Source organism: Leishmania donovani, chromosome 35 (assembly GCF_000227135.1).
Source record: "Leishmania donovani BPK282A1 complete genome, chromosome 35".
Taxonomy (NCBI): Eukaryota; Euglenozoa; class Kinetoplastea; order Trypanosomatida; family Trypanosomatidae; genus Leishmania; species Leishmania donovani.
In genome coordinates this window covers 647,476-674,402 of record NC_018262.1, presented here as the reverse complement: position 1 = coordinate 674,402, position 26,927 = coordinate 647,476, and the positions used below count along the sequence as shown (strand labels likewise).

The 26,927-nt window shown below is 58.9% G+C and overlaps 8 protein-coding genes across 8 annotated transcripts; all 8 read left to right on the top strand.

The window, feature by feature from the left end:
- Positions 1-33: 33 nt before the first annotated feature.
- LDBPK_351590 (hypothetical protein, conserved) lies at positions 34-1,770 on the top strand (the record flags this gene model as incomplete). The annotated part of the gene is made up of 1 exon (XM_003864696.1): positions 34-1,770. One exon carries the CDS (start codon positions 34-36, stop codon positions 1,768-1,770), a length of 1,737 nt encoding a protein of 578 aa, XP_003864744.1.
- Positions 1,771-3,005: 1,235 nt separating this feature from the next.
- LDBPK_351580 (metacaspase, putative) lies at positions 3,006-4,328 on the top strand (the record flags this gene model as incomplete). Its single annotated transcript, XM_003864695.1, has 1 exon — positions 3,006-4,328. The coding sequence occupies one exon, from the start codon at positions 3,006-3,008 to the stop codon at positions 4,326-4,328; it is 1,323 nt and encodes a 440-aa protein (XP_003864743.1).
- Positions 4,329-5,817: 1,489 nt separating this feature from the next.
- On the top strand, positions 5,818-6,873 carry LDBPK_351570 (hypothetical protein, conserved; the record flags this gene model as incomplete). Its single annotated transcript, XM_003864694.1, has 1 exon — positions 5,818-6,873. The coding sequence occupies one exon, from the start codon at positions 5,818-5,820 to the stop codon at positions 6,871-6,873; it is 1,056 nt and encodes a 351-aa protein (XP_003864742.1).
- Positions 6,874-8,529: 1,656 nt separating this feature from the next.
- LDBPK_351560 (hypothetical protein, conserved) lies at positions 8,530-14,109 on the top strand (the record flags this gene model as incomplete). Its single annotated transcript, XM_003864693.1, has 1 exon — positions 8,530-14,109. The coding sequence occupies one exon, from the start codon at positions 8,530-8,532 to the stop codon at positions 14,107-14,109; it is 5,580 nt and encodes a 1,859-aa protein (XP_003864741.1).
- A 709-nt stretch (positions 14,110-14,818) lies between these two features.
- LDBPK_351550 (hypothetical protein, conserved) lies at positions 14,819-16,858 on the top strand (the record flags this gene model as incomplete). Its single annotated transcript, XM_003864692.1, has 1 exon — positions 14,819-16,858. The coding sequence occupies one exon, from the start codon at positions 14,819-14,821 to the stop codon at positions 16,856-16,858; it is 2,040 nt and encodes a 679-aa protein (XP_003864740.1).
- Positions 16,859-17,717: 859 nt separating this feature from the next.
- On the top strand, positions 17,718-18,611 carry LDBPK_351540 (reiske iron-sulfur protein precursor, putative; the record flags this gene model as incomplete). The annotated part of the gene is made up of 1 exon (XM_003864691.1): positions 17,718-18,611. One exon carries the CDS (start codon positions 17,718-17,720, stop codon positions 18,609-18,611), a length of 894 nt encoding a protein of 297 aa, XP_003864739.1.
- A 2,351-nt stretch (positions 18,612-20,962) lies between these two features.
- Positions 20,963-22,453, top strand: LDBPK_351530 (hypothetical protein, conserved; the record flags this gene model as incomplete). The annotated part of the gene is made up of 1 exon (XM_003864690.1): positions 20,963-22,453. The coding sequence occupies one exon, from the start codon at positions 20,963-20,965 to the stop codon at positions 22,451-22,453; it is 1,491 nt and encodes a 496-aa protein (XP_003864738.1).
- Positions 22,454-23,539: 1,086 nt separating this feature from the next.
- On the top strand, positions 23,540-25,399 carry LDBPK_351520 (hypothetical protein, conserved; the record flags this gene model as incomplete). The annotated part of the gene is made up of 1 exon (XM_003864689.1): positions 23,540-25,399. One exon carries the CDS (start codon positions 23,540-23,542, stop codon positions 25,397-25,399), a length of 1,860 nt encoding a protein of 619 aa, XP_003864737.1.
- Between the last annotated feature and the right edge of the window lie 1,528 nt (positions 25,400-26,927).

The window sequence follows — 26,927 nt, the reverse complement described above, 5'->3', positions numbered from 1 at the left end:
CCCACACACACACACAACACAGAAGGGCACACTATGCGGTCAAAGCCTCGCCACTCCTCACGGCTCGCGCTCCACCCCATCGGGGTCGCGTCTGTCATCGTCTTCATTGTGGTGTGTCTTGCCTTTGGCTATCGCATGGGTGTCCGCAATACCGAGCGCGGGTTTCAGCCGCGCCTGGTGGAGCTCCGCGCGCTTGAAAGCGAGCTGAAAGTGGCGCTGCGGGTGTGCAAGAGCGAAACGCAGAAACTCATCGACAGCGAGCGCTTGAACAATGACCGTGTGCACGCAATGGTAGAGGCGGTGGCGGCGCTGGAGGCCGATCAGGAGACCGAGGAGAACGCCTACAGGACTATAGAGATGAAGCGAGAAAACTGCACAGCCACGCTCGCGCAGGTGCGTAGACGGATGGAAGAGCCGAACGAGAGTGTCATTCTCGTTCGTCTGGAGGTGGAGGAGCTGAAGCGCGATATCGACGCGCTTCAGGTGTCTATTCAGAAGATCACGCGCGGTGAGGGAATGCGCATTGTCATGCTGAGCCAAGGGCTGCAGCGGCTACGCTCCTTCTACACCAACTGGTGCAGTCGCACGCCTGGGTGTGTGGAGCTGACCGACTCGGAGCTGATCGAGCGGTGGGGCAATGCCACGGCAGACGAAGCGATCATGAAGGAATTTGTGGAGCGGGACGAGGAAGCGCAGAGGACTATGGCGAACAATACATTCCGAGGACTATCGGCGGACACGACCGACATTGTGTTTCAGCCCACCCTGGCGGAAGAAGGGGACGCCTTGACTGTATCAGAAGCACCTGTATTTTTCAACCGCAGCATCTACGACAAGCCTCTGCGCGGCATGGACAAGGCTGCCATGTCGCTGCTCCCCATGCGAGTCACTACCGCGTTTGAGCGATTTACCGACTACGGCCTCTGTGCCTACCGCCACCACAACCCTAACTTCACCTTCCAGTCAGACTTCAAGTATTTATCAGAAACGATGCCTCCGCAGGAGATGCAGCTATCTGAAAAGGGGAAGGATGTGGTCTATCTGCATGAGCTCGTGGCAAGCCCACTCCTTCGGTTCTGCGTCGACTGTGACTCCGCCATGTGGGCGGAGCATTACAAGCTCGCCTGCCTTAGAGACCGCGTCCAGACACACTACGGCACCCACGACTTCTGGGCTGCACGCTCCCTCATCCAAGCCAGTCCGTCGGTGCGGGAAGCTGCCTTCCGCTATTACAAGGCACGAGACTGGCACAAGAAAAAAATTCTGGCTGTCGTGCACCACCAAACCGCTAATCACGATCGTCTCCAGTGCGATGAACTCGTTGATCGCAAGTATGGGCTGCACTACCAGTACCTCAAGGCGAACTACCCAAACATCACGGGACTTCGACAACACGTCTCGGACGACCGCCGCGCGCAGTGCTCGCCTTCGCTGGAGATGGTAATCGAGTACATCCAGAAGGTGCGTGGCCAGGCGTCTTACATCTTTGATCACGTCTACCTCTCCATGGCCGAAGATCAGCGCAGCACGCTGGAGTCGCTCCTGAGCGTGAACGACGTGACGCAGCTGCGGCCGCTGCTTCTCCCAGCGTACACCAACGCAGAAGCTGAGGCCGCGACACCAGGCTTCACGGAGCTGGTCGACCTCGAGATCGCGGGCCGCGCTACAGACATTCTCGTTAGCCCCTTTCTTTCGTCAAGTCGCTATGTCACCGAGTGCTTTCTCCTGAGGAACAATCTTGCCCCTGGTGATCACGTGTGGACATTCTAGGCGGAGGACAGAAGCTGTGTGGGTCTGAGTCTCTACATGTGTACATATATATATGTGTATGTGTGTGCGTGTGTGTCTCTGAGCGACTTGCTGTTGGTGACTGCCTCCTTGAATTTCTCTTCTGGAGCCGACGGCAGTGATGGATGATGGGCGATCAATCGTGCCCGTCAAACAAACTGTGGGGGTGAGAGAAGGAGGACAAGGGTAACGCACGCCGTTGGCGCACCCGCAAACTCGCTTGCACGTGCGGATCGCCTCTCCGCGCAGTGCGGCAACTGCTCACGAGCACAGGTCGTCCTTGTTCAGTGCAGAAGGCAAGTTGCACGTGAATTTGTATGAGTGCTCGCTCCATCTTTCACGACATCACGGGAGAAGCTGGGCATGCTCTTATTTTTCTTCTTTTTCGTTACTGTGAACTTCTTGTTGCTTGGAGATATCAACTCATCTCACAGGACCCACATTGGCGTGCATCCGCACGTGCACACAAGCGTACTTACTGAATTCGAGCTACCATGGTGATCCTCTCAAGAAGAAAGTGCACATGGGAGGTGCCACTTGTAAAGGCAATGCCCGCCACTGGCTCCCTTTCTCTCTCTGAGGACATCTGTACTTGAGACATATCTGTATGCGTCTATGGCAGTTCTTTATAGTGCCCTCCGTGCCGGCCGTGCTCAGCTAAATACACAGATGCATGCCGACTTTGTTGATTGCCACGAAGAGGAGAAGCTCCTCGCCACGCGTCGCCACAAAATACAACAGCAGCAAAAAAAAAACCAAATGAGAATAAGCGGCGGCAGCGGTCGCATTTTTGAGGCGTTTGGTGGTGAAGAAGAAAGTCATATCAATGCAGTGGAATCGGCAACAACTGCTACAACGATCTCGTTCCCAATATGGGGGAAACGATTGTTTTGTTTGTCTGAGGGAGATGAGTCCTGGCGACGCTCGAAGAGGTCTCTACATGCGTTCTCTCTCTTCTCCGTTTTCTTCTGACTTGGCCTCTTCTCCCCCCCCTCCCCGCCTCCACTGACCCGCACTTCTGCTTTCACCTCGAAAATCCTCTGCCATCACCACCACTACACAACAGCGCATCTCCTCATTCTCTGTAGCGCCTTGCCAGCGCTGCTGGAGCAGTTGGATACCGGGTCATCATCCGCCCTCCGCTTCCTCGTTCAGTGCCTCCGGCAAAAGGAGGCACAATACATGTAATACTATAGGCGGAAAAAAAAGAAAACATAATGGCAGACCTTCTTGATATTTTGGGGATAGGGGCCGTCGCCAGTCTGATCCCGATGCTCGCGAACGGTCTTCTCCTGGTTGATCGGCCCAAACGGGTCGACATTAATGCCGGAAGGCGGCTCATTCACACAGTGCGGCCCATAATTCCTTACCGTGCCCCGGTGCCGTACACCGGCGGCCGTGTCCGTGCGCTTTTCATAGGAATCAACTACACAGGTATGCGCAACGCACTGCGTGGCTGCGTCAACGATGTTAGCTCGATGCTGGGTACGCTGCAGCAGATCTCCTTCCCGATTAGCGAGTGCTGCATCCTCGTCGACGACCCGTCGTTCCCCGGCTTCTGCGGCATGCCCACCCGCGACAACATCATCAAACACATGCTGTGGCTGACCGGCGACGTACGCCCCGGTGATGTGCTTTTTTTTCACTTCTCCGGCCACGGCGGGCAAACCAAGGCGACTCGAGACTCGGAAGAGAAGTACGACCAGTGTCTCATCCCACTCGACCACGTGAAGAACGGCAGCATTCTCGATGATGATCTCTTCCTCATGCTCGTAGCCCCGCTGCCGTCTGGGGTGCGCATGACGTGCGTCTTTGACTGCTGTCACTCAGCTAGCATGCTGGATCTACCCTTCAGCTACGTGGCGCCGAGAGTAGGCGGCGGCGGGGCACGCGAGTACATGCAACAGGTACGCCGCGGCAACTTCTCGAACGGCGACGTTGTCATGTTCAGCGGGTGCACGGATAGCGGCACCAGCGCAGATGTGCAGAACGGCGGCCACGCGAACGGTGCCGCCACTCTCGCCTTCACGTGGTCTCTTCTGAACACGCACGGGTTCTCCTACCTTAATATCCTTCTCAAGACACGAGAGGAGCTGCGCAAAAAGGGTCGGGTGCAGGTGCCGCAGCTCACGAGCTCGAAGCCGATCGACCTGTACAAGCCCTTCTCCCTCTTCGGCATGATTACGGTAAACGCTTCCATGATGCATTGCGTGCCGCAGCAGTACCAGCAACGTCCGCAGAGCCTCCCGCCGCAGGCGATGCCGCCTCCGGCGGGTTACCCAGTCCACGTACCGCCGCCGCCGCAAGGCTACTACCCTCCGCCGCAGCGTCCAGGTTGGGGCCTTGGCTACCCAGCGCCGGGATACCCGGCGCAAGGGATACCGGTGCAGCAGGCGACTCTTGGTGTCTCGCGGTGTCCACCATCGCAGTACTTACCTGCGCCTCCGCCAGCACTGTATGCGCCACCTCCACCCGGGCAGCACGGGCCACCGCAGCCCCCGCCAGCCCAGTACACGTTTAGCCCACTCCCGCCTCGCTAAAGATACATCAGAATGTGTGTAGCTGTGTCACGCGCCCACACCACCTCTTTGCCACTGGCCGCTGCAGGCGAGTCAAAAGAGAGGGAGAGGAGGAGACGGTGCTGTGGCACCGGCTCCAGCCCTCTGATCTTCTCACCGCGCCCCTTCGCACGCTCCCTGTGTGTGTGTGTGTGTGTGTCTGTATATTGACATGCAGCGGTGGGGGGGGGGGCACCGCTTATCAAGGGGAAAGGGGCGGGCACCGCCGGTGACGGGTCGCACACAGCAGCGGGAACGGCGACAGTGACGGGGTGGTGCTCTTTCTCTTGGTTCCCTTACCGCTACGCTTTCTCTTTGCTTGCTTGGGAAAGAGCGACGTTGCTGAGGAGGCCTCTTTGCAAAAAGTGGGTGATGCGATCATGTAGACGTCTGATCTCCACCCTCCCCCTCCCTTTCATTGTTGCTGCCCCGTCCATCCCACCCCACCCGCGTGTATGTATAGGTTCTTGCTTGTCTTACCTTGCGTTGCCTTACTTTGTGTATATGCGTATATCTCTGTGTGTTTGTGTGTTTTTGTTGCCTTTCCTCTCTGCGCTTCAACGGGCGGTCGCGCTGTTGTTTCTTTGTGGTTGCTGGTTTTTCTTTTGGCTGTTTGAACGAAACTGCGAACCGCTGTCATCTCTATTCCCTTCCGCCGCATTCCGTTCACGCTTTCTTTCTCTTTTCCTCTGCCTCCCCCCCCCCCCACTCTGCCGCGCGCTGACTCAGTAGAGGGAAGAATGGGGAGGTGCCCTACGCGCTAGGCGTCTACATGCGGCACAGCAGAAGGCATGAAAGGCTCGCGACTGCCCATCTTTCAAAGGGCACAAGAGCAAATTCAAGCTTGTCTCAGTGGACGTGGACGGTAGATCCTTTTTCTTTGGAATCGTCAAGGCGGCGTATTCTAACGCTTATGTGCGGGCCTGGTCAGCATCGCCTTCAGCTCGTGCCGGCTCGTCCCTCCCCTCCCCTCTCCCTCCTACTCGAGCCCTCTCGCTTTCTCTCTCCGTCGTCCTTCTGACACCCGTTCGCCCTACCTCGCGCATTGCCCCGCGCTCTGTGCAATATGCCTCACACAAGCGTGTACATGTGTACGTGTGGTGCCCGGTATTCGATTATAACACGCACAGAAAAGATTCCGAGGTGCCAGAGTGAGCCAGAGGGGGCCCTCTGGCATAATAGTCGTAATCCATCGCCAGCACACGACGCACATACTACAAACTTGGTCACAGTTGCTCCTCTCGATTACGCAATTACTTTAAAAGAGGGCAAACGGAAACGATACCGCGCAAGCATGTTGCGATGCTGTGCAGCAAGCTCTCGCCTGGCGTTGCTGGCTGGTTTGGCGAGGGTGGGCACGAGTACGCTGTCCCAGTACCCTCGCTGGTGCAGTCGCAGCAGCAATACGTGCGACACTAACGGCACGACCGGTAGCAACACCAAGTCTAGCTCCGAGCAGGACGCGCACCAGATGTCGGGCGACGCCGCTGAGAGAGCGAGCGGGTCTGCGGTCGTAAACGGTGCCCCCAGTGGCCACTCCGCCACCAGCGAAATCCAGCAGCGCCACAAGGGTTTCATCGAGCCCTCTGATGATGTCGTCATGGAGACTGCGCGCAAGGCGCTCGCGCGGGAAGGACGGGATGCAATCCCGGAGGCGATTGTGTGGAGCTGGGAGACGACGGCACCTCCCATCCTCGCCAGGGGAAAACAGAATATCTACGACCTCACCGATGATATCCCAAAGCACGTGAAGCCGTTCTGGTACCACGAGTATTACCAGCAACGCGAGTACTTCCGGCTGCAGCGCGAGAAGCGGCCCCTGAAGGAGCGCATAAAGTTGTGGGCTGGCGTGCTGACAGCCATGGCCGTCGCTGGGGCAGTGCTCACATTCTTTCGGGTATGGGTGGAGCAGCCACGCGAGATTCGCCAGCTGCGTGAGGAGCTGTTGCAGCACACATACGGGCGTGTTCTCGAGCTAGCAGCCGGGCACGGACAGAATATCGGCGCCTATCCGTACGCAGTCCACGAGGTCGTGCTGACGGACTCCAACCCGCAGCAGTTGCAGGCCATGCGCTACCGCATCCCCCATACCGCTTATCCAAAGTACGACGTGAAGCGCGTGCGCTCGGAAACCCTGGACAATTTCAAGGACGGCGAGTTCGACTGTGTCGTAGACATGTTCGGCCTCTGCCACCTACGCGACCCCGTCATGGCGCTGCGTCAGATGCAGCGCGTCGTGAAGCCGAGTGGAATGATCTTGCTGCTGGAGCACGGCGCGAGTCCTTACCCGCCCGTAAACTGGTTTCTCGACTACTTTGCGCAGCAGCACAAGGTCAACACGCACGGTTGCAAGTGGAACTCCCCGATCCGCCAGTACCTTCAGGAGTCACGGTTGGAGGTGAAGGAAATGCGCAACATGCACTACGGCACCACCTACTACGTCGTGGCTTACCCGGAGGTTCTGGAGGCGTACAAGGATCATGAGAAAGAGGCGGAGCAAGTGAAGGAGAGGAGTAAATCCAGATAATGATGTGAGGCAGTGCACCCCCACCACCACCCTCTGGAGCGAGTGAAGTCGAGAAAGATAAGTGTTGTCACATTCCTGTATGCCTGTGTGTGTGTGTGTGTGTGGAGGCCCAGCAGCACCCCCTATCCCTGTCAATGCCGAGCCACTTGCGGTGGTGACGCGGGGCCAGGCACCCGCGACGTGGTGGTGCCAGAGCGCTTCATCGCTGCTCATGCCGGCAGCCATGTCGTGGACGGCGTTGCGTCGGAGCGGCCTGCGACAGCGAGCACGCGTGTGCCATCCATGTGGTGGGCAGCGTGTCAGCGCGACTCGAACGTGCCCCGCCCGGCCCTCGCACTGCCTACTGGTGGTGGGCAACCTGCGTGCCACCGCGAGGGATGCACCAGGGATGGCGACTGGCATGGTGTGAGCCGCTGTGAGGCGACATGCGAGGCGGCGGATCGGTAGGTCTCGAGGCGGTGCTGAGCCGACGGAGTCGGTGCACTGCTGCACTGGCGCGTGTCTACGGCTGCTTTGCACCACGAGATGGGTCTGTGACTGGCCGGAGTAGAGTGCAGCTGAAATCATGTTGTATGAAAGGGAATGGACACACTTTGGATAATAGTAAAATGTCCCTACCTTTCGGTGGTGGTGGTCTTGCGGGCCGTCGTCGGCATGCAAGCCGAAGCGGCAAGGGGCTGCTGCGTGCCTGCCCATCCTTCTCTCTCAAAAAAAAAAACTTTTCCTCTTGCGTGGACCTGTAGCTGCTCATGTGCACGCTCGGCTCAGAGTCAGGCAAACCATCTGCACACACGGTGCCATGGGTCGAAAGCAACGCTTTAAGAATGTAAAGCGGTGCCGCGGAAAGGGTGTGCTGTCCTTGCGCACCGGCAGGTGCTGCACGCCCAACGCACGGAAGAGCGCACGCGTCAAGAACACGAAAAGGGCGCTGTGTTTGCGTGCGTCTCCCTACGCCTGCCTACACGATCCGGCAGTAGCGGCGGTTCAGGGACGGAGATGGAATCAGAGGAGAAAAAGGGGTTACTTGAATGCGCGACCCGTGCGCGCATTCAAGCGCCCCCCCCTCCCAGCACTCCATCTCCTCCCGCATGTCTTCCCCCGCTCCCCCCCCAACCCTCATCGTTGTACTTCCACGTCGCCTTCGTACGCTTGCGGCTTTCTTTTCTGCACCCTTCCCCCTCTGTCTTCTCCCTTTCGCTGCCTCTTCCCATGTGGCTGCGGCTGCTCTAAGAGACATGCAAAGACGGCGCGCACGCACGCAAGCGAAGCAATCGGCACAGTTTGGCAGAAGTATAGAAAAACATCAATGAACACCTTCTTCCCCCCTCCCTGATCTCCTCTCTCTCTCTCTATCCCCACCGCAGACAAAGAGAGACGCTACCCAGAAACATATTGAGGGGAAAGGGGAGGACAGTGTGGTACATCACAGAGTTTGTGTGCTACAAGACGCGAATGTCGTGCATGGGACAGCAATGCCCTCCATCTCACGCGGTGCTTCTCCTGCCTGCCCCTAGTGGTGGCGCGAGAAGCGGCGCATACACCACAGCACCACCGCAGCACACAGCTACTACGTGTCTCAGATGCTTCGTTGAGTCGCTTCAAAACGGCACACCACCACCCTCCGTGGATGAGGTGTACCGCGGTGCCGTAGCCATCATGGAGGCGCTTGTGCATAACTGCCCCGCCAGCGAAGATGGCGAAGGCGCGCTGCTGGCCTGGGCATACGACTGGCTGACGTTCGACCGCGACACCGACCCCTGTGCAATACTCACCTTCTCTGGGGAGGTGCGCGTTTCGCATCCGCGCCGTATGGGCTCCACTTTGGCCGATGTCCTTGTCGCGTTGTACACGTACGTCGTACGCCATGGAGGCCGTTTCAGCGGCGGCCGCTCGGTGGTCGCAGCTGATAAGACGGGCGCAAGAGCAGCACTGGGCACCGCTGCTGGCTCTCTTCACAGTCCGGATCGCGACGCGGAAGATGCTCGGTGGGTCGTGCTCGTCGACCTTGCCCAGTTTCTCTTCTCCTGCTGGGATCTGCTGTTGGTCGGCGTGCCGACGCCCTTGTCGCAGCAGGTGCCGCCGTTGCACACCAGCATGGCGATTCTAACTTCTCAGGAGGCATCGTTGCAGTGCCGTAGCGCTGTTTTTGACTGCTCACCAGCTGTCCCGTTGCCATCGCCGGTGTTACTCGGGGAGACCGGCGACGGCGTGCCTGAGGAAGACGCACGGCAGTGCTGCTACCGGGAAGGAGAGGATAAGGAGCCTGTGCAACGCGCCGGATCGCATGAGAACGTCGCTCAGGTGACCGCCGAATCCGTGCACGACGTAGTTCGCCGGGTTATAAGTGAGATTTTCCGTGTCGCCGACGACGACGCGGCTACAATCGCGGCAGGTCACAGCCGTGGCCCGCTCCGGAGCCCTGCGGCCGCCGCCACATTTCTGAAAATGGTGCAAGCCTCTCCCCTGCTCCGGCGGCTTGTATGCTCTTCTCCACTTCTCATCCGCTCCCTTGCGCGGTATCTCCTGCCGCGGCTCGTTTTGCTGCATCATCGTCAACAGCAGCAGCTCCATCATCACGTCCCCGGTGAGGTAGGGGGAAAAAGAGCAGTGGCTGCCACCGCCATCGAAGCACTGCTTTCCACGCTACACGCCGTCTCCTCATATGCAGCCTTGCCCATGTCGATGTGGTCTGCGCAGCCGCTGCCAGTCGTCGCGTCGCAGCTGTCGTGCCGCTGCTGCTCGTCGGACTCTGAGGTGTCACCAGCATCCTCGCTTGCTGACAGCGACGGCGCCACGCTGCTCGAAACCCTGTGTGTCGTGCTGCAGTCTTGTTGCGGGGCTTACCCGTCCCCGTTGCGCCTTCAGACCTTGCGGCTTTTGCACCTGCTGAGCTCTTCACCCACGACACGGCACGCGCTCTTCTCCTCGTGCCGCCGCGATGAGGTGTCAAGCATGTTTTCGATGCACGAGGAGAAGCCAAGACCAGCAGATTCAGCAGCTGCTGCCGCGGTTGTATCTAGATCGCAGAGGCCTAGTGCGCTGGATGTTGCACCGCACCTGCTGCCGCTATTACTCAGCGGCGAGGGCGAGGTAGAATCGGTCCAGCTCACCTGCAGCGTGCTGCAGCTGATACTCCTCCACGTTCAGTCTCCACGTCTTTCTGCGCCACTCTCCGACCAGCACAACAACACTGCCCACAACACGACCACGGCAGCAGCTGGTGTGGCCGCCACCTTCACAGAAGACGGTATCGTCGGGACCGCAGATGATGTGTTGGGCATCAAGGCGGCAGTTCAGCTTGCGCACCACATAAAAGACTACGCGATGCAGGCGCTCTACTCCTGCACGTGCAAGACCGGGTACGCCTTGGTTGGGCTGCTGGACAGTGCGGCGTCTGTCGTGGCTGGCGCACGTGCGCTGCGGCAAGGTGCGAGCATCGGAGCAGACGCATCTGCCGAGTATGACGATGCAACAGTGCGATGGGAGCAGCGACAGGACTGGCGCATCATCTTCCACGTCGCAGAGGTGGACATGGCGCTCTTCGGCGTGCTTCTCCAAGGGACCGCTCTGTACGATGCACTTGTCCAGTGCAACGGCGCCTGCGTCAGTGACGACGGCAGCGAAACCCGACTTGTCTGGGATGAGGTTGCAAGCAGCATCGTCGCTATCGCGTCGCATGAGCGCGGCGCGCAACTCTCCCTCTACAGCTTCCTGCGCTGCCTGGACGCGCTTGCGGCCGGGATGCGGGGCAATGTGCAGGCTCTCTGGTGCAACCGTCTGCGCCAGCTGGCGCACGAACTACTTGAGCGTGTGGACAGCCATGTGCAAGACACAAGGTGGCGGCCAGCCGACACCGCAGCCGCGATGAGGACGTTTTCGACTTTGGTGATGTCTGGTGCGCTCCAAGACAACTCCAATGACGAGTCCTTGTCCACCACGGCTGTGCCCCACGTTCGCGACGCGGCGGACACGCTCCTCCTACGGCGAATGGTGGACCCTCAGACACTGCATCTTCTGACGCGGGTGACAGCAGCCTACCTACCGGCCTCGTGTGGCCTCCTCGTCCCCCTAGGTGTGCAGCTACTCGACGATGCTGTGTGCACAGGCGAACTCATCGCGATTCACTGCCCGGAGCCTAGCGGTTACCCTACAATGACGTCGGCGTCCGTGGAGGAGAGTCGGTGTCTGCTCCGCATTGCCACGTTTCTCATGCGCAATCAGCGTGAGAGCGGGGCAACCCCGACGCCGACATTGACGTCCAAGGAAAGTCGCACGCGGCGTGCAAGCGACGGCCCCAGCCCCACTGGCCAAAAGCCCACCATCCCGCCCTACCCTATCCCAGGACAGCCCCACATGTCGCCGTACACCTCCCGCGGCACAGGACGCTCAAATGGCGGCGCCGACAGGGCCGGGCTGTTGGATGTCCTGCTTGGCCTCTATCCGGAGGCGCCAGAGCTGTTAGCGGCGCGGACGGAGCTCATCCACGCTGTGGCACGAGGGCACGACGCTGAAGATGCACAGCCGGAGCTCCTCGCTGCCCGTGCCTCCGCGTTCGTGGGCGCTGCGTCACTGACTGAGGTAGCGATGTGCGCGAGTGACCTCCAGGCCTCGCTTTTGCTGAGTCTGGCGACGCTCGGGTGTCGTCCATGCGTCGGGCGACAAGAGCTACGTGCCATGCTGGAGGACCAGTGCCTCGTGTTGTGCAGCCGTCTACAGCGGGCAGGCTTCAACGACTCTACTCGAGCGCCGGTCGCATTATGGTTAGCTGAGGCGGCAGAGGAGGAGGGTGATGCTGTCGACCCGGCAATCGCGGAGACAGCATCCGACGGCGACGGCGACGACAACGCGGGCCTGCTGCTCGACGCACTGCAGGAAGTGTTCATCCTATTTGTTGTGCGCATGTTATGGTACGGCGGTCCGGAGTCAGATCCTTCTCAGCCATTGCCATCACCGTCGTCGCAGGCGTCTGCCACCGATGCCGCGGCAGATGGTTTTTTCTCTGAGGCGCATGCGCACGCGCTCATGATGTGTGTAGAGGATAGTGTGGAGTTGCAGGAAGGTCTGCGCCAGCTCCTCTTCGACCTCCACACGCAGTATCGCGTGGACGTGCGCGGCTTCCTGACGCTTCTCCAGAGTGAGAAAGACCACGTGCCGCGACAGCGACCGCATCAGGCGCAGGCCCCGTCGTCCGTGCTCTTTGCCGCTGCTGTTTTGAGCGTGATCCTTTACGATGGAGACCAGCCCGGGCTCTCGGCGACACAAGCCGGCGCGGCATCTCCACTTCGTACGTATATGCGCTCTCTTCGCTCAGTGCATTGGCTCACCGACACCTCGTCGCAGGAAGCGGGCGTGCCTTTCTCGGTCGGCCTGCTCTTGAGGTCGGTATTCCGTGTGGCACAACGGGAGCTCCTGTCCCTCGATTGCCTTCCTCACCCCCAAGAGCAACTGGCGGATGTAGCGCTGGCCACCACCGCCGCGTTCCCCGCAGCCATTGGGAGTCTGCACTTTCTCTACGGCGAGCTGGCGTTCCAGCAGCGCGGCTTGCAAAGCGGCGCTTTGCCGGTGCAACGCGTGGTGGAACGCCAGCTCGCCGCCGGAGAGGACGTTCCGGTTTCCGCCTCCGGCTCGTCACCCGGTGTGGCGCTTTCAATTTGCGTGTTGCGTGAGCACCTGGTACCGTTTCTCCTCCGCACCAACAGCAGCAGTGCTGCACACCGCAATAATCTGTCCATGACCGTCGCTGCCCTCAAGTACTCCACAGTGCTCTTGCAGCTGATGTCTGTCGCGCTGTGGTCCCTCGCACCGGCGACGTGCACGTCAGTGGACGCAGTACTGACCGAGTATGCCATGAGCCGCGCTCGCCAGCTTCTAGCGCTCACAACAGCCGAACTGACGCGCGCTGACGGCGCCGCCCGCAAACTTCTCTATCCCCTTTTGCAGCTGCTGTACCTGCTGCTCATGCGCGCGCACAAGGTCGATGTGGTGCGCCGCTATGGCACCGACTTGCTTCTTTTTGCCTTCAGAGCAAGACACGCTGCTATCGCACGCGCCCACCTGATCGTCTCTGGCGAAGTGGAGCAGGGTGCTCTGACAGACTCTGATGAGGACAGCGCGCACGTCTGCGTCATTGCATCCATTGTGTACATCATGGCTCAACAGATTGCCGCCCCAAGGCGAAAAAGAACGACGGGGGATACTGAGATAGGGAGTGTCGAGGACGTTGCTCGTGCGGCCTCCGGCGGCGCTGCAGCAGTCGGCGGAGGGGGGCTAGAGCCACCGTCGCGGAAAGACATGCCTTGGTATGTGTGGATCCCCGTCCTACGGTACTACTGGTGCTTGCGGACCGCAGTCAGCCGCACCGCCAACGACCATGCCGTGCGTGAGCAACGGCGAAGCGTGCTGCGCATACTGGTTTCCGGCGTGGAGTACGTAATTCGACTCTGTGGGGTGTCGCATCTGGCGTGCTGCAGCCACAGCGCAGCTCACGTTAGCAACGACCCCGACCGAGATGAGCGGCAAGCCGCAACCATCTTGATTGACTGGTGCACTGAGCTGATCTTCACCTCTTGGAGGAGCGGCGACGACTTCAACGACGCGCACGCCAACGGCACAATCGTTGCGGCGCGCCTGCTATACCTTCTCTTCTACCGCTTTCGTGCGCTAGCTGCGAACTCTGTGTGGTTCAACGCCCTCGTCCTGAGCTGTATGCGTCAGACAGCGCTGTCGCGGCTGCTACGGCTCCCACTGGCCGCTGAAGGGTGGCTGCTCGCCGCGCTCATTCAAGTTCTGCCCTACGTGCAGCACTCGCGCGCATATGACAACTATGTGAAGGGAAGCGCTGACAAGTTCTTTGAGAAGCCGGAAATTGCGGTGCGCGTAAAACTGTTGCCGCACACTCCACCAAAGGAAGCGGCAACGGCAGTTGCAGCACGCCTTGTTGGTGCTTGTGGCGGCTGGGCTGATGTGTCGGCTTCGGAGCCCGAACTCAGCTGCGTCCTTCGCATTCTTGTGGCGGCGTGTCGGCGATACGAGTTGTCCTCGCACCGCTTGCGCAGCAGCAGCAGCAGCCTCGAGGTGATCGTTCCGCTGGGTTTGCAGTTTGTGGAGGAGGCTCCTATACGTGAATGCCCTTCTGTTCTGGAGTACGCTTTCCCCTACACCGTCCCCTTCACGACAACCGCGGCACCACCTCTCCTGCTCGTCTTTCGCTGCTTTGCCGACCAGATCCACGCGTGACGTGTCTTCTGCTGTTCTCTCTGCTCTCGAGCTCTCTCTTGTTTGGGTGTTGCTCTGTTTCTCCCTCACTGCTCAAATACAGCTTCTACATCCACGGCTCTCAGAGAAGCGCGGCGGATCTTTGGTATAAACACCTCCTTCGGAAATAGGCACTCACGAGGGTGTCGTCGCATGCTGGACATCATGCGTGTGAGATGTGCGCGCCAGTCCACCTAGCCCCTCTCTCTCTCCCTCAGACCTGCTCTTCCACCCCTCCCTCTCTCAAAAGTGCCCACACAAACATATCCGTGCGCGAAAGACGCCTCGACTCTCGCCTTCACTGCACCCGCACGTGTGTCTCCAGCTCTCTCTCCCTCTCTTGATGCATGTATGCCTTTCTTGGCAAAGTCGCAGTGCACGTACTTTGTGTTTCTGCTCATTCTTTTGCCATCTGCCCCCCACGCTCTGCGTGCGGCCAGAGAGATCTGCAGCGGATCGAAAGTACCCGTGATCGGTGAGGAACTAGCGTAGCTGCGTCGCTTTTTGCCTCTCCTGCCCTTGCTCCTCTTCCCCTCTGTATGTGTGTAGCAGGATGAGTCTGCGACGCAGTGCCGTGCGGTGGAGGCCGGCGTACACAGTGCTCGCTCACCGCTCTAGCGACATCTCCGCAGCAGTCCCAGAACGCCATCATGTCCGACCAGGTGTCTCTGGTCTATCTGCTAGCTCTCATATGTGGGAATCTGTGGTGGGTGCCTTCTATGACGAGTTTTTGTTGTACACGCAGCACTGCTCGAGTGAAGTGCGCCTCACGAACGCGGCGGAGGCTGCGATGCTGCGCTGCCTCGATGAAGAGCGAGCCAGCGAGGCGCTCGAAGTCTACGAAGCGGTGTGCCGATGTGGGATTGTCGGGATGTCACGAACGCAGGGCCGCAGCAGCTGCTGTACGTCGCCAACCACGACTGCGCCACGCACGTGCACGTCCCAGGCCTCTGTCTCCTTAGATCAGCTGGCTCAGCGTGCGTTGACGCACGTGCCGCACCGCCAGTGCCAGAATTCAATGCTGGCACTTCTCATGGCGGCAGAGCTCGACGCGCCTTCGTCTACCACAGACTACGGCGATGGCCGCAGGGCTGCAGGCTCACCTCACGGCAGCCGCGACTTGAATGCGTCATCATGCAGTGCGTATGCAACGTCCACAGCAACGGACGATGAGAGAGGAGTGTCTGTAGAGGCCACGCTTCTGTCACAGGCTGGGGCTCCCTCCGCCGCGGAGCAGGCGCGAATTCGCGTTCAGCAACGTCTACACGCCCTCCACACAACGCAGCAGCTTCGCCAACCTCTTGGGAAGGAGTGTTGCTTGGTGGAGATGCTGCAGCTCTGTGCACCTTCCGACGTCGGCTCACGTGCTTTCACGGCGGTTAAGAAGGTGACAGATGAGGTCGAAGTCGGCCCTCTGCGCACTCTTTCGCACGTGGTCTTGCACCACCCCTTCACCCACATGCAGCCCTCCGCGCCGTGGGCACAGCGGGAGGTACTCTGGGAAGAAATCACCTCGCGTGTGTGTGCGCAGTCTTTGACCCCCGCCGATGCTGCCCGCCTCACCAAGATCGAGGACGCCGTTAGCCCGTACCGACTCTTCTGCAAGAGCTCACTGATGTTCCTCGCGCGGATGGTGCCGAACTGGGATGCGGTGCTGGTGCGCCGCGTCGCCGAGACGCTGGTGTTACCTGCCGCCGCGCATAGCGTTTTCCCAGAGTCGTACCGGCGACTGCGTTCCACCGCAGCGCAACGCAGACGTTCCTCGGCGAGGATAGCGCTGTCGACGCCAGGAGTGGCTTGCGACCAACTTGCCGCTCCTGGGTGCTGCACTTCGTGGACAGACTCAGCCACGCACAAGTTGTTTGGAGAGGAGAGCTGCGACGGCCACGTGTCACCACTGCTGCGAGTCGAGTATCTCGTTAAGCGACGCGTACACCACGATGTCGTCGTTCCCGACACGGCATACATGCTGCAGCGCTTTCAGCAGGTCAAGCAACTGGCGCGCCACCGCGAAGTCATCGTGACGCACGGTGTCTTTCTCGGTCTTGTGGCTGCCGCCTCGCTTCCCACCCACTCCACGCGCTTCCACGCGCGACGCGTGCTACGAGACATCATGTGCGCCACCACCACGGCCGTCACCGGCAAGGCGAGCGCCGAGGCTGGAGGCCAGCTGGACGTGCAGGGCCTGACGTCAGCATCCCGTCGACGCCACCAGCAGCAGCAGAGCGGGTTCACCCTGTTGGGGCTCCAGGATGAATTGGCGCTGCTCGAGCGGTGCCCAGAGCGCTTTTACTTGTCGGAGTTCTCATCCGCTTCCTCGCTCTCGGACTGGGCCCTCATGGGTCAGTGGACCTCGCTCGACTCAGCCGCGCGCGTCGGCGACATCCAATATGGGGGCTGTCCCTCCATCGTACTCGTCGCGAAGCAGCTTCAGCGCATGATTGCAGCGCACGACCGCGGCGAAGACTTCTTAGCAAACAACGCGACGACTGTCCCCACCAGCACATGCGTCGGGATAGATAGCCTTGTGCAGCACATCTTGCAAGGGAACAACGCCGCTAGCCCAAAGATGCCTTCATCTAAGCAGTCAACCGGTCCGCTCTTCAAGAACCGCTCCTGTGGTTTGCGGGCTCGCATGCCGATCGTGGTAGCCACGACACACGAAAGCACACGGGCGGCGGCCTTCACGGTAGGCCTCAATATGCACCCACCGGCCGGTGTCGCACCGTGAGCTGGCGGCGGGACCGCTCCGCCGGCATGTTCCTTTTTTCCTTTTATCGAGCTCTTGCGTGAAAGGCGTGTCCTTCACACTTCTCTGTCCATGTGTGCACGAGTGCACACATGGGCCGATGCAACGTTGGCATGAGCAGCAGCGGTGGAATGAGGGGTTGTCGCTTCCCTGTGAGGCTTGCTCATGCATATCTCATCGCCAACTGTGAGTGCCATTGTATGCGCTGCGACGACAAAGCCAAGGAAAAGAAGGAAAACGAGACGAAGAGCGCGCTCGAGTGGGGTGCGCGGCTGCGTCTTTCAACGGTGGGGCCCTCGCCTCTTTTTATCACCGCATTGTGTTTGTCTGTTCTCTCTCCTTCCGGAGTCGACGACTGTGAGAGCTGGTCATCGCCACTTGTGTGTGTTTACCCATTCATGCCTATGCACTGTTGCGCTCACAACGCAACCAGAGCACATGTACGCACACGCACACGCGCGTGTGTGTGCGCGCAACTAGATGCGCGCCCTTGCTGTGCGCTTGATCTCTATTTTTCTGCCGCCTCCTTGCAGTCCCTCAGCCGCGCCTCAGACTTACGCGTCTTCCCTCTTTTTCCTTTATTTTCTTTGCCCTCTGCCTTCGCGTCTGCCCCTGGCCATCTCAACCGCCACCATCGATGCCGCAACTGGTACCCTCCCAACCTCCCCACACACACACACACGCACGCACCTCTCGCAGTAGTGTAACTAATTTCTTAGTGGAAGAAAACGAACTCACAGGTACCCACGTACCCACGCAAGTACAACGACGATCATCGCCCTCCCACTCTCTTGACTCCTCCCTTCTCTGATCTGCGTGTGCGTCGGTGAGTCAGACCACAATGTTCCGCCGCTCCTTCATTTCGGCCTTTCAGGCCACCCGCGCCGCCCGTGTCTCGCTCGTCTTCAAGCAGCTAGAGGGTAACATGCCCCTGACCAAGAAGGACAAGCCGGTCGACTCGTGGTCGGACGAGTTCATGAAGCCGCCGCAGTCGGCAGAGATGACGAAGAAGTATGGTCGCTATGCCAAGTACTCCGACCCGGCTCTCTGCGACGTGGACACCTCAGATGAGGTCGTGCTGAACACGTACCCGGAGGGAGCTCCGCAGGGCCGCATCGAGGCCACCGCCGGCGTGGCTCTGAAGGACTACGATGCAAGCATGTGGGACGAGGAGTTCTTTCGCAAGCACATCCTCAAGCCAAAACTCGCCGACGACATGGAGGACCGCGCCCGCGTCACGGACTACGCGCTCAACTCCGCGATGCTCGGCTTTGTGATTCTCATGGCCCGCTACGCCGTGCTGCCGCTTTGGTACGTTGGGCAGCCCGCCATGTCCATGGTCGGCCAGATGAACATCGAGGCCGAGATCGGCGAGCTCGACGAGCGCCAGTGCACGACGGTCGTGTGGCGTGGCAAGCCCGTTTTCGTGTACCGTCGCTCGGCTCGTCAGATGAAGGAGGTGATGGAGACGCCGCTGTCGGCACTCAAGGACCCTGAAACCGACGAAGCCCGCTTCCCGGACCGCCGCGACAAGGCTGTCGTCATTGCCATCTGCACCCACCTCGGCTGCGTGCCGATCCCCAACGAGGGTCTCTTCAACGGCTTCTTCTGCCCGTGCCACGGCAGCCACTACGACCCCTCCGGCCGTATCCGTCAAGGCCCTGCCCCGCTGAACCTTGAGGTGCCGCCGTACCGCTGGATCGATGACAACACAATTTACATGGGTAAGCTGTAAGCTGCTCCCGTCTGGGGTGCAACCATGTGCACACACTCTTGTGCTGACGACGTCTTTTTCTCTGTCTTTGCTCTTGTTATTGTGATGAGCAGCTCACCTGGCGTGTCCACGCTTGAGAGGTGTACGGTGCTGTATGACTCTCGTGGCTCTGTCGGCGCGCTCCGTCGTGCTGGGTTGTCATTGCAAATAGTGGGCATGGGTGGGAGAGCAAGTGATCTTGGGTGTTGTCGTCTTTCCTGTTCTCTCCCCTTGCGTGTCGGTGTGGGTGTAGGTGTGGGTGTGGGTGTCGATCTATTTTTCTTTTGCGTAGGAAAGTCGTATCTCCAACGGGAAGTCCCTTAGAATGCACACAGACACACATGTGTACGTACAAGCCCGGTCAAGCACACGCACGTGTTTCTTGCCCTCTATCACCCATCACACACGCACAGACGTGCACACAGCCCGACCGCGAGCCCGTACACACAAACGCAAAACGCCCACACCACATCTTTCTCTCTCTGCCTATCTTGGTCGGCTTTATGAGGTGATGCTATTCACGCGCAGGAGATTTCGTATGTGTCTGGAAGGCTCGCGAGGGTGTGCACTTTATTCGGGTGGTTTCTTTGTGTGCATGCATGCATGTGTGTGTGTGTGTGTGTATCTCTGCATGTGCGCATGTGTGCTCTTACCTTTCTTCCTTTTAAAAAAAAGTAGCAGTATCTTATCAGCACCAGCAATAAAGCATGCGAAAGGCAAACGAACAATAACAAAAAGCGGAAAACTCTCACGCCTACAGAGGCCACGCCAACGAGCCTGGCTCATCGGGCACACGTGTCCCTTTGCAGCAGTAAAGAAAGGTACGGTGACGGGGATGGGATGCAAGTTAGCTGGCAAGGAGTACCATCTTCAAGTGCGCCACAGGAAAAGAGGTGATCTGTGTGTAAGGGCAAAGCAGAGATTGTTACAAGCGCGGGAGAGGGAGCAAGAGGAAGAGAGGGGGGAGAAAAACGGTTTTCAGGTGCAAGCGTGATATTCTCTGGTGTCTCCAACAAGTCGTCCGCGATCCCCCGCCCCCCCCCCCTATTCCTCTTCGTTTCTCCTCTCGCTTCCACGGCCTCTCTGTCCTTAACTTATCGCGTTTCTGTGGTGGTGGTGGCTGCTGTTGACCTTGGAGAGGATGTCTGTGTACACACGTGCCTCTGCGCCGACGAAGTTAGGGTGCGCACGAGCGTGCGTACATCTGCGTGCCCTCCCTCCACCCCACACCTTTCTCTGTTCAGATGGGCGTTGCTACAACGATTATGCTATGTCATTTTACTTCTTGGGAGCTTCATTCTTCTCCCTCCCTACCTACCCTTCTGTGTCGCACGCCTCACCCAATACCGCACGCACTCAACAGCTACATGCCCCACACACACACACACACACACACACGACGCATATGCGTATGCACGCTCATGCAGTGCGACTGGAAGAGAGCGAAGCCTATATTCTGCGACCCTTTAACGTCCTCTCTTCACCTCTCCGTCAACTATTTTCTTCTCGCTGTATCACTTACTAGACGTTGTCTTCCTCAACCTTGCATCCAAACGTGCACACGCACACGAATGCATACACAGATCCGCAGATAAGCAGACATGCATAGCGCTTTTTCTATTGCGATCGAAGGCACACGTAAGAACGGTGAATGCGGACGGATCTCGCTTCTCTTCCCCCGCTGCCCTGTCCTCCCTTCCCCCTCCACTGTACGATTAAGCGAAAAGAAAAACGAAGTGACGTTGGCTTTGTGTGGGCGGTGGTGTTCGGAGAGCAAGTTTGATACTTTCCCGTTTCGAGGGTCACGCGTGCGTCTTCTTCCTTCTCTGCCTTCCAGGTTGTTTTTCACACACCTCAGTCACGACGTTTGATGACATTATTATTATCATCACCTCCTGGTGAAAGAGTGCTGTCCTCTTATATTGGGGGAGCGTGGTCACTCTCTTTTCCTCCTCCTTGTATTTTGGAATGGTGCTCGCTGTTTTTTTTTTTTTTTACTATCTTCTCTGTGAGCTCAAGTCAGTCCCGCCCCCACCCGACCAGCCACTGGGTGAAAGCCATGGCGGATAAGGGAAGGGGTGAGCGCCCTCCTCTCGTAGAAGTTATTGAAAAACATACCGCGCGATTCCGCAAGAGCACAGCACCAAAGTCAGCTTTCCCTACCCCTACCTGTGTTGACGTCCAACACGTCTGGTAACGTCACCCACCGCAGGTTGAAAAACGGGATGGAGTTCTCTACGAAGTGCTTACTCTTTTCTGCTCCACCCTTTCCTCTCTCCCTCATCTCACATTATCGAGGGAAGGAAATATTCGCAGTATATATATATATATATATGCGTGCTCCCCCTCCCTCTTCCTCTCACACACACGCGCACACACACACCATCATCGCCACACGCTCTTGCTGCGTGACACGACTGTTTACTGCTCTCTCTGTGAGTATCTATATCTGTGTTGGTGTATTCTTTTCCTTCTATGCCTGCCTCGCGTCACTGGCAAGGTGCTTGTGTCCGCCACGGTCTTTCATGCACGGTTTCGCTCTTTCCCCACGCGACCCGCTCCTTCGCCCCGAAACGAACGACACGGATAAAATCAACGAAAAGGCAAGAGAGAAAAAAACGGACGCAAAGGGCTGCATCAGCACGAGCGAAGGCACGAACGTGAATGGGAAACATTTCTTTGTAAGTAATAAGCAGGATAGCATGTCCCTGTCACTCTCGGAAGGCCTGAAGCGCCGCCGCGAGGAGCACCAACTCGCCATGCAGCTGCAGTGCGATGACCAGCCCTGTCATCGGTGCTCCCGCACTGATGCGTGGTCATTTGAGATCAGCGGCTGCCCCCCGTATGCAGTCGACCATGGTGGGCGCGCAGACACGGAGAGGGTGCAAAGAGACGACTACGTGCGCGTACCGTCGTCCCCATCATCGTCGTCGATAAGGGGAATTCATGAAAGCAGCATCACTACCAGCACGGACTGCCACCTCTGCCCCTACGCCGCATCAGCGCACCGCCTCAGTGCCACGGCGGCTCTCTCTTCCGCAAAATTGTCTCCGTCGTGTCGGTTGTCGTGGCGCGCGCACAATGACAGCAAGATGACGCTCACGCTTCGTTCAATCCGTGTCTCGGTTGTTCGTGGAGACAGCGGCCGTCGGTGCTCATTCCTCATCCAGCCAACGTTTGCGTACACTTGGCACCGCCGCAGCACATATAACGGCAGCGTTGACGGGGCGCAGGCAGGGATCGAGCTGCAGGAGACTGTGAGGTGCCGAGTCAGCTCATCCATTGTGACCCAAAGCAACAGCGCGACTGTCGGGCCAGCGACGGCCACAAACAAAATCGCGTCCTCCACCTCGGGCTCGGCAACGACGCCGGGAGCGGCTACGACGGTCAGCCTCTTTGAAGGGTATCCAGGCCATCTCTGCCACAACGAGGAGGCGTCGAGCTCGGCTCTAAGGTCCGACGTGCCCGGCGACGTCTTTGGTGACGGCTACACGTACGAAGCAACACAGATTTCACGCTGTCGTTCTATCCCGATGAGCTTGGCAGGGCTAGAGGAGAGCGCCAGCAGCCTGGGTAGCTGCAGCCCTGCCCTCTTCGTCGACTGCCTCATCAAATGCGCGCAGGATGAAGCGGCCGTCGCCTTGGATGACCGCCATGGATGGGTGCATCTCTATCGCGGGCGCCATATCGCGACAGAGGTTGGGCGTACGCGCCTTTTGACGGACGTCTTAGCACTTGGCTACTTTGGCGCCGCATCTGCTAGCCCAATACCGTCGTGTAGCGAGCCACCATCGCTGACCATATGCGTGTTCCGAAAATGCTGAGCGTCGCCGTAACACCGACTCATTCAAGTGTTCACCCGTATGGCTGCATGTGTGTGCGTGTGTTCCCCTGGGCACCTCCGTGCTTACACATACAGCTACGCAAGCAAGGAAGGCCTTGGGCTTTTGAGGGGGCAAGACGAGGCAACGTGCGGTCTGGAACGAAGATGTACATGAGCGAGCACGCATCTTCCAGGATAAGTGCCGTAGCGTGGTGGACCCGCCCCCTCCTCTCCCCCACCCTCCGCGATGACAGAGGCCCGCGACATCATCAGATCCGCATATGCGTCTACATGTGTGTGTGTGTGTGCGTATGTGCACTGAAGCCCCGTCCTCTCACCACCATCGCCTTTTCTCTCCCTTCATGTTCATTCTCACGCACGCACACACGCACACACCTGTGCCCCCTCCCCCTTCCTTCCTTTCTCTCGCACTCACGTGACGTGCTGGGCGCTGGGGTGATTGGGTTAGCCGCAGCAGACGCAGCACCGGTACCAGCAGCCCTCCAACGCGAGCACTGGACAATCACCTGTGTCGCCCTCACGTTTCCGTTATTGCCTTCACTGCAGAACAAACGAACGCAGCTTGACTGCTCGCGCATTGCGTGAAGGTGTGTCTGCGTACATGTCTGTGCCCTCCCCCTCCGCCGCTCCCCCTCTCCCCCTTTCCTAACCTGCAGAGACGCACCAGAGAGAAAAAGCTGAGCAAGAGGGTGGTGCCGATAGTGAAGACGGAAGGAAAAGAGACAGAGCCTTGTGCGCGATGCAGCTGGGCTCGCCTGTTCTGGCTGGTCGACGACGCCGCTACCGCCACACCTCTGCCGGCGCCATGTTCTCTCCCTGTGCCGCTCACTGCTTCCTGCGCGCTATCCTGCTCCTCGTTTACCTGTTTATACTTTGCGCCGCTGCCCAAGGCGGTGCAGCCGCGCAGCGCGTATCCGCTTCAGCGGGCACCGCGGCTTCGACCAAAGGAACTGCGGGATACACCGATCTCCTTTCTCGGGCAAATGCATCGGCGGTGCAGCGGTACGTCAACGATGAGCACTCATCTTGCCCAGCTCTTCCATTCTCCTTTTATGTCGCTGCAGCCATGGGCATGTGGTCGCGGATCGACCGTCTGGCCAGTTGTCCCTCCACCGGGTTCAGCACGGTCCTCGACGACATTAGGCTCTCGCGCGAGGCTCGCACGTCCGGCGGCACACTGTTATCGGAACTTTGGCGCCGCGCTCGAGGCATCCGCGAGGAGAGTCTGTTCTATGACAACGCAGCAGAGTTCATAGCGCTCGAGACGGAAATCAAGCGGTTTGTACGCGCCAACCACACTCTCGGCATGCACCCACCCCATTACGGTGACGTCTTGAGCAGCGTTGCCGATATTCTTGGCCTCAACGTCACGGCAGACCTCCTGCCTCCGGACGGTGATGGTCCACTGCCGATCATGGCGGACGGGCCGGGTATGGAAAGCGTAGACCAAGAATGCGAGAGCGATCCTATCTGCCTGCAGCGTGGCGCCCTCAATGAGTACCGGAGGCATGCAAATCGCACACTTGAAGCGTCGCCGCACCTCATCGTCAGTGATGCCACGTTTGCGCAGGCGATGGCGTACTACCAGAAGAACCTTGTCTCCTCCATCGTTGTGCGGGCTTACGATCTCATGTCCGGCCCTTCGCACTCCTTCGAGCACGATCTTGCTGGCTTTCTGCGCACCGTCCAGCAAATGTGGGACGCCGCGACGCGTGAGGTAGAGCGGGAAGAGGGAAACGCAGCAGCTAAAGATGAGACGGTGGCCTTGAGAGGCGCGAATATCACCGATTCGAGCAAGGGGAGGAGAGCATCGCCATCGCTATCGCAGCCATTTCTGCCCTTTATCAAGGTGACCGACTTCACTGGACCGCCGATGTTGAACCGCGCCCGCTCTATCTTCTTCCACGACCGCCCTGAACCACCGTTGCGCGGCAGCGGCAGTACGCGCCAGCGACCCCTTCATCGTGTGCTGCCCGCAGCCATTGTGTACCACACCAGTCCCAGCTGCGCGAGTTGCGAGGTGTACGATCGCGCCTTCGACCTGCTTCCCAGTCTTTTCAAGGGCCTGTGCAGTCGCCCACATGTCAGCATGGTCAGCTGCAGCCCGCTTACGCTCTTCCTGCGCACCACGCAAATCGGCGCCTTCGATCTGGTGCCCTCAATGGGCATCTATGCGCGGCTGGTGTACTCGCGAGAAGCGGTGCTGCGGACAGCCGACGCAAGCGGTTTTTTCTTCTCCGGCGGCAGCGCCGATCCCGTCGACGATGATGATGCGGCGGACGACGCGCGCTTCTACAGTCTCAAGTCCAAATACGGGTCACATCGGCACGGTATCGAGCGCGAGGTGCTGCCGCGAGACCAGTTCACACCGAATTACGTTTCTCTCCGTCAAATATCCGACGGGACGAGCGTCGAGGAGGCGCTGACGAGCATGTTCGCCGAACTGGTCGAGCACGGAGTTGTGCAGTTTGCATTCATTGGCAAGTCGCAGCTGAACCGCATTTTGAAGAAAAACCAAGAGGTGCTGGAGAGACTGGAGCAGCGTCGGCGTGAGGAGGAAGGGAACGCAAAAAACGGCACCGGCGCAGGTGCCACGTCATCGCCGCCGGCGCCAAACCCGGAGGCGGATCCGGAGTACCAGAAGGTCGTCACATTCCACGATTTGGCCGCGGAGCTGGTGTCCTCCTACATCAAGTCGCACTTCGGCGACGTGAACCCCTCCATGACTAGCCAGGAATGGCCTCGCCCCAGTGCGTGGCCCACCGCCTCCTCCTGGTGGTTGCTGTCGTGGCTGATCAACGCCGTTGCTGCGTTGTGGGATTGCGTCTGGTTTGAGCTGGAGCGTCCCCTAGTGCCCATACTTTTTCTGCTTGTGTTCAGCGCTCAACTGTTGTGGAATCGCGTCGAGCAGGTGACCTACTGGTGATGCACAACCGCTGCGGCTGAGGAGGAGCAACAGCGAAAGAAGAAAGCGTGCGAGACAGGCGTTGTGCAACACAGAAGAGCAATCGGAGGTGCGACGGCAAAGGAACGATTTCCCGGAGAGCGCGCGCGCGAGAAAGAGTGCAGGCAAAGATGTGCTACGCTGAGCGTCTCTGTCTTCGCCGGCGCGTGTATGTGGACTTCTTAGTTGTGTTTCCGCCTCTTCCCCCCTCCGTTTTTCTATTCGCGTCGAATTCCATCACCATGCAGACGCATGCATTCATGTCAGTCCACAAACAGTAAGCACGTAGCAGCCTCGTGGTTTATGCACCTCCTGAACCAGCAGCCTTCTCTGCCTGCGCAGACTCACTCCACTCCTTTGCATGCACCCCTTCCCCAGCTTGAGGCAGTGCATGGGAGCTCTCTGCATATGTTTGAGAGAAAGCTGTACTGTAGAGGAGTGAAGGAGCCATCCAAAAGGATGGGGGAGGGGGCAGGCGGAGGAAGGACGTGGGAATGTGTCAGCATGGTGCCCATATAGGGTATCGCTTCGTCCTCAAGCCGGCAAATGGCTTAGATGCGGTGCGCACAAAGACAGCTCTACGCTGCAGATATACATATATATATGTATGTGTGTGTGTGTGTGTGTCGAACGCGACGGCCGCTACGCGTACCTCATCCTTTGGTGCTTGTTTGCTTTGGCGCTTCACCTCCTTCGTCCTTCCTTCGCATGCCGCTGAGTCAGTCCTCCTGTGCAGGGGCTGTTTCGCCGGTTCGTGACGCGTGTGTCAATACACTCGCATGCATGCACGCGCTTGTTGCTCTGTTACCCCGCCCCCTTTTCTCAGCGTCTTTTCTTCGCCCTTCTGCATTTTCTTCACGCCAAGCGCACCATCTGGTTTCATGCTCGCGATGTCTGCACATGTGTACGCTGGTTTCCTCATGCTGGTCTCTTCATCCCACCCCCGCCTCTCCTCTCGCACGCACGCATAAAGGCACGTCTCCACGACCACTCTCACCTCACTTAAATGACGACACATAGCAAAACACAAGATGTGTTCGCGGAATGGGCGGCACGCAACCAGGCAGACGGACCTTCTCACAAAGCGATGTGGGCCTGTGACAGGCCGAGTCAAGTCGAGTTTGACTCCTGTTAAATGATGGAATGAACACTTTCTTCTTGTCAACGTGTTCATGCCACCACGAGCACGCCCACAAACGTACACACGCATACACAACCACAGCGCACATACCTCTGCTGTACCACGGCTACGTTCTGGCCCTCTAGGACGAAACCATCTGCCGCTGAATCGGGTCACGCGCCTAGCGGGCACTTCATGACCTTCATCGTTCTCTCCTCGGTTACGTGCTGTGCGATGGGCGCGAGATGGACCTGGTTGCATCGCACGCTCTGATCCAGGCGGGACGTGCTCAGGGTCCTGCTCGAGGGCAGAAAGCGGTGGTGCCTGGCGTGCATGTAACAGGGTGTTGTCCAGGCGCATGCCGGATGGGCTCAAGGAAACAGTTGGCCA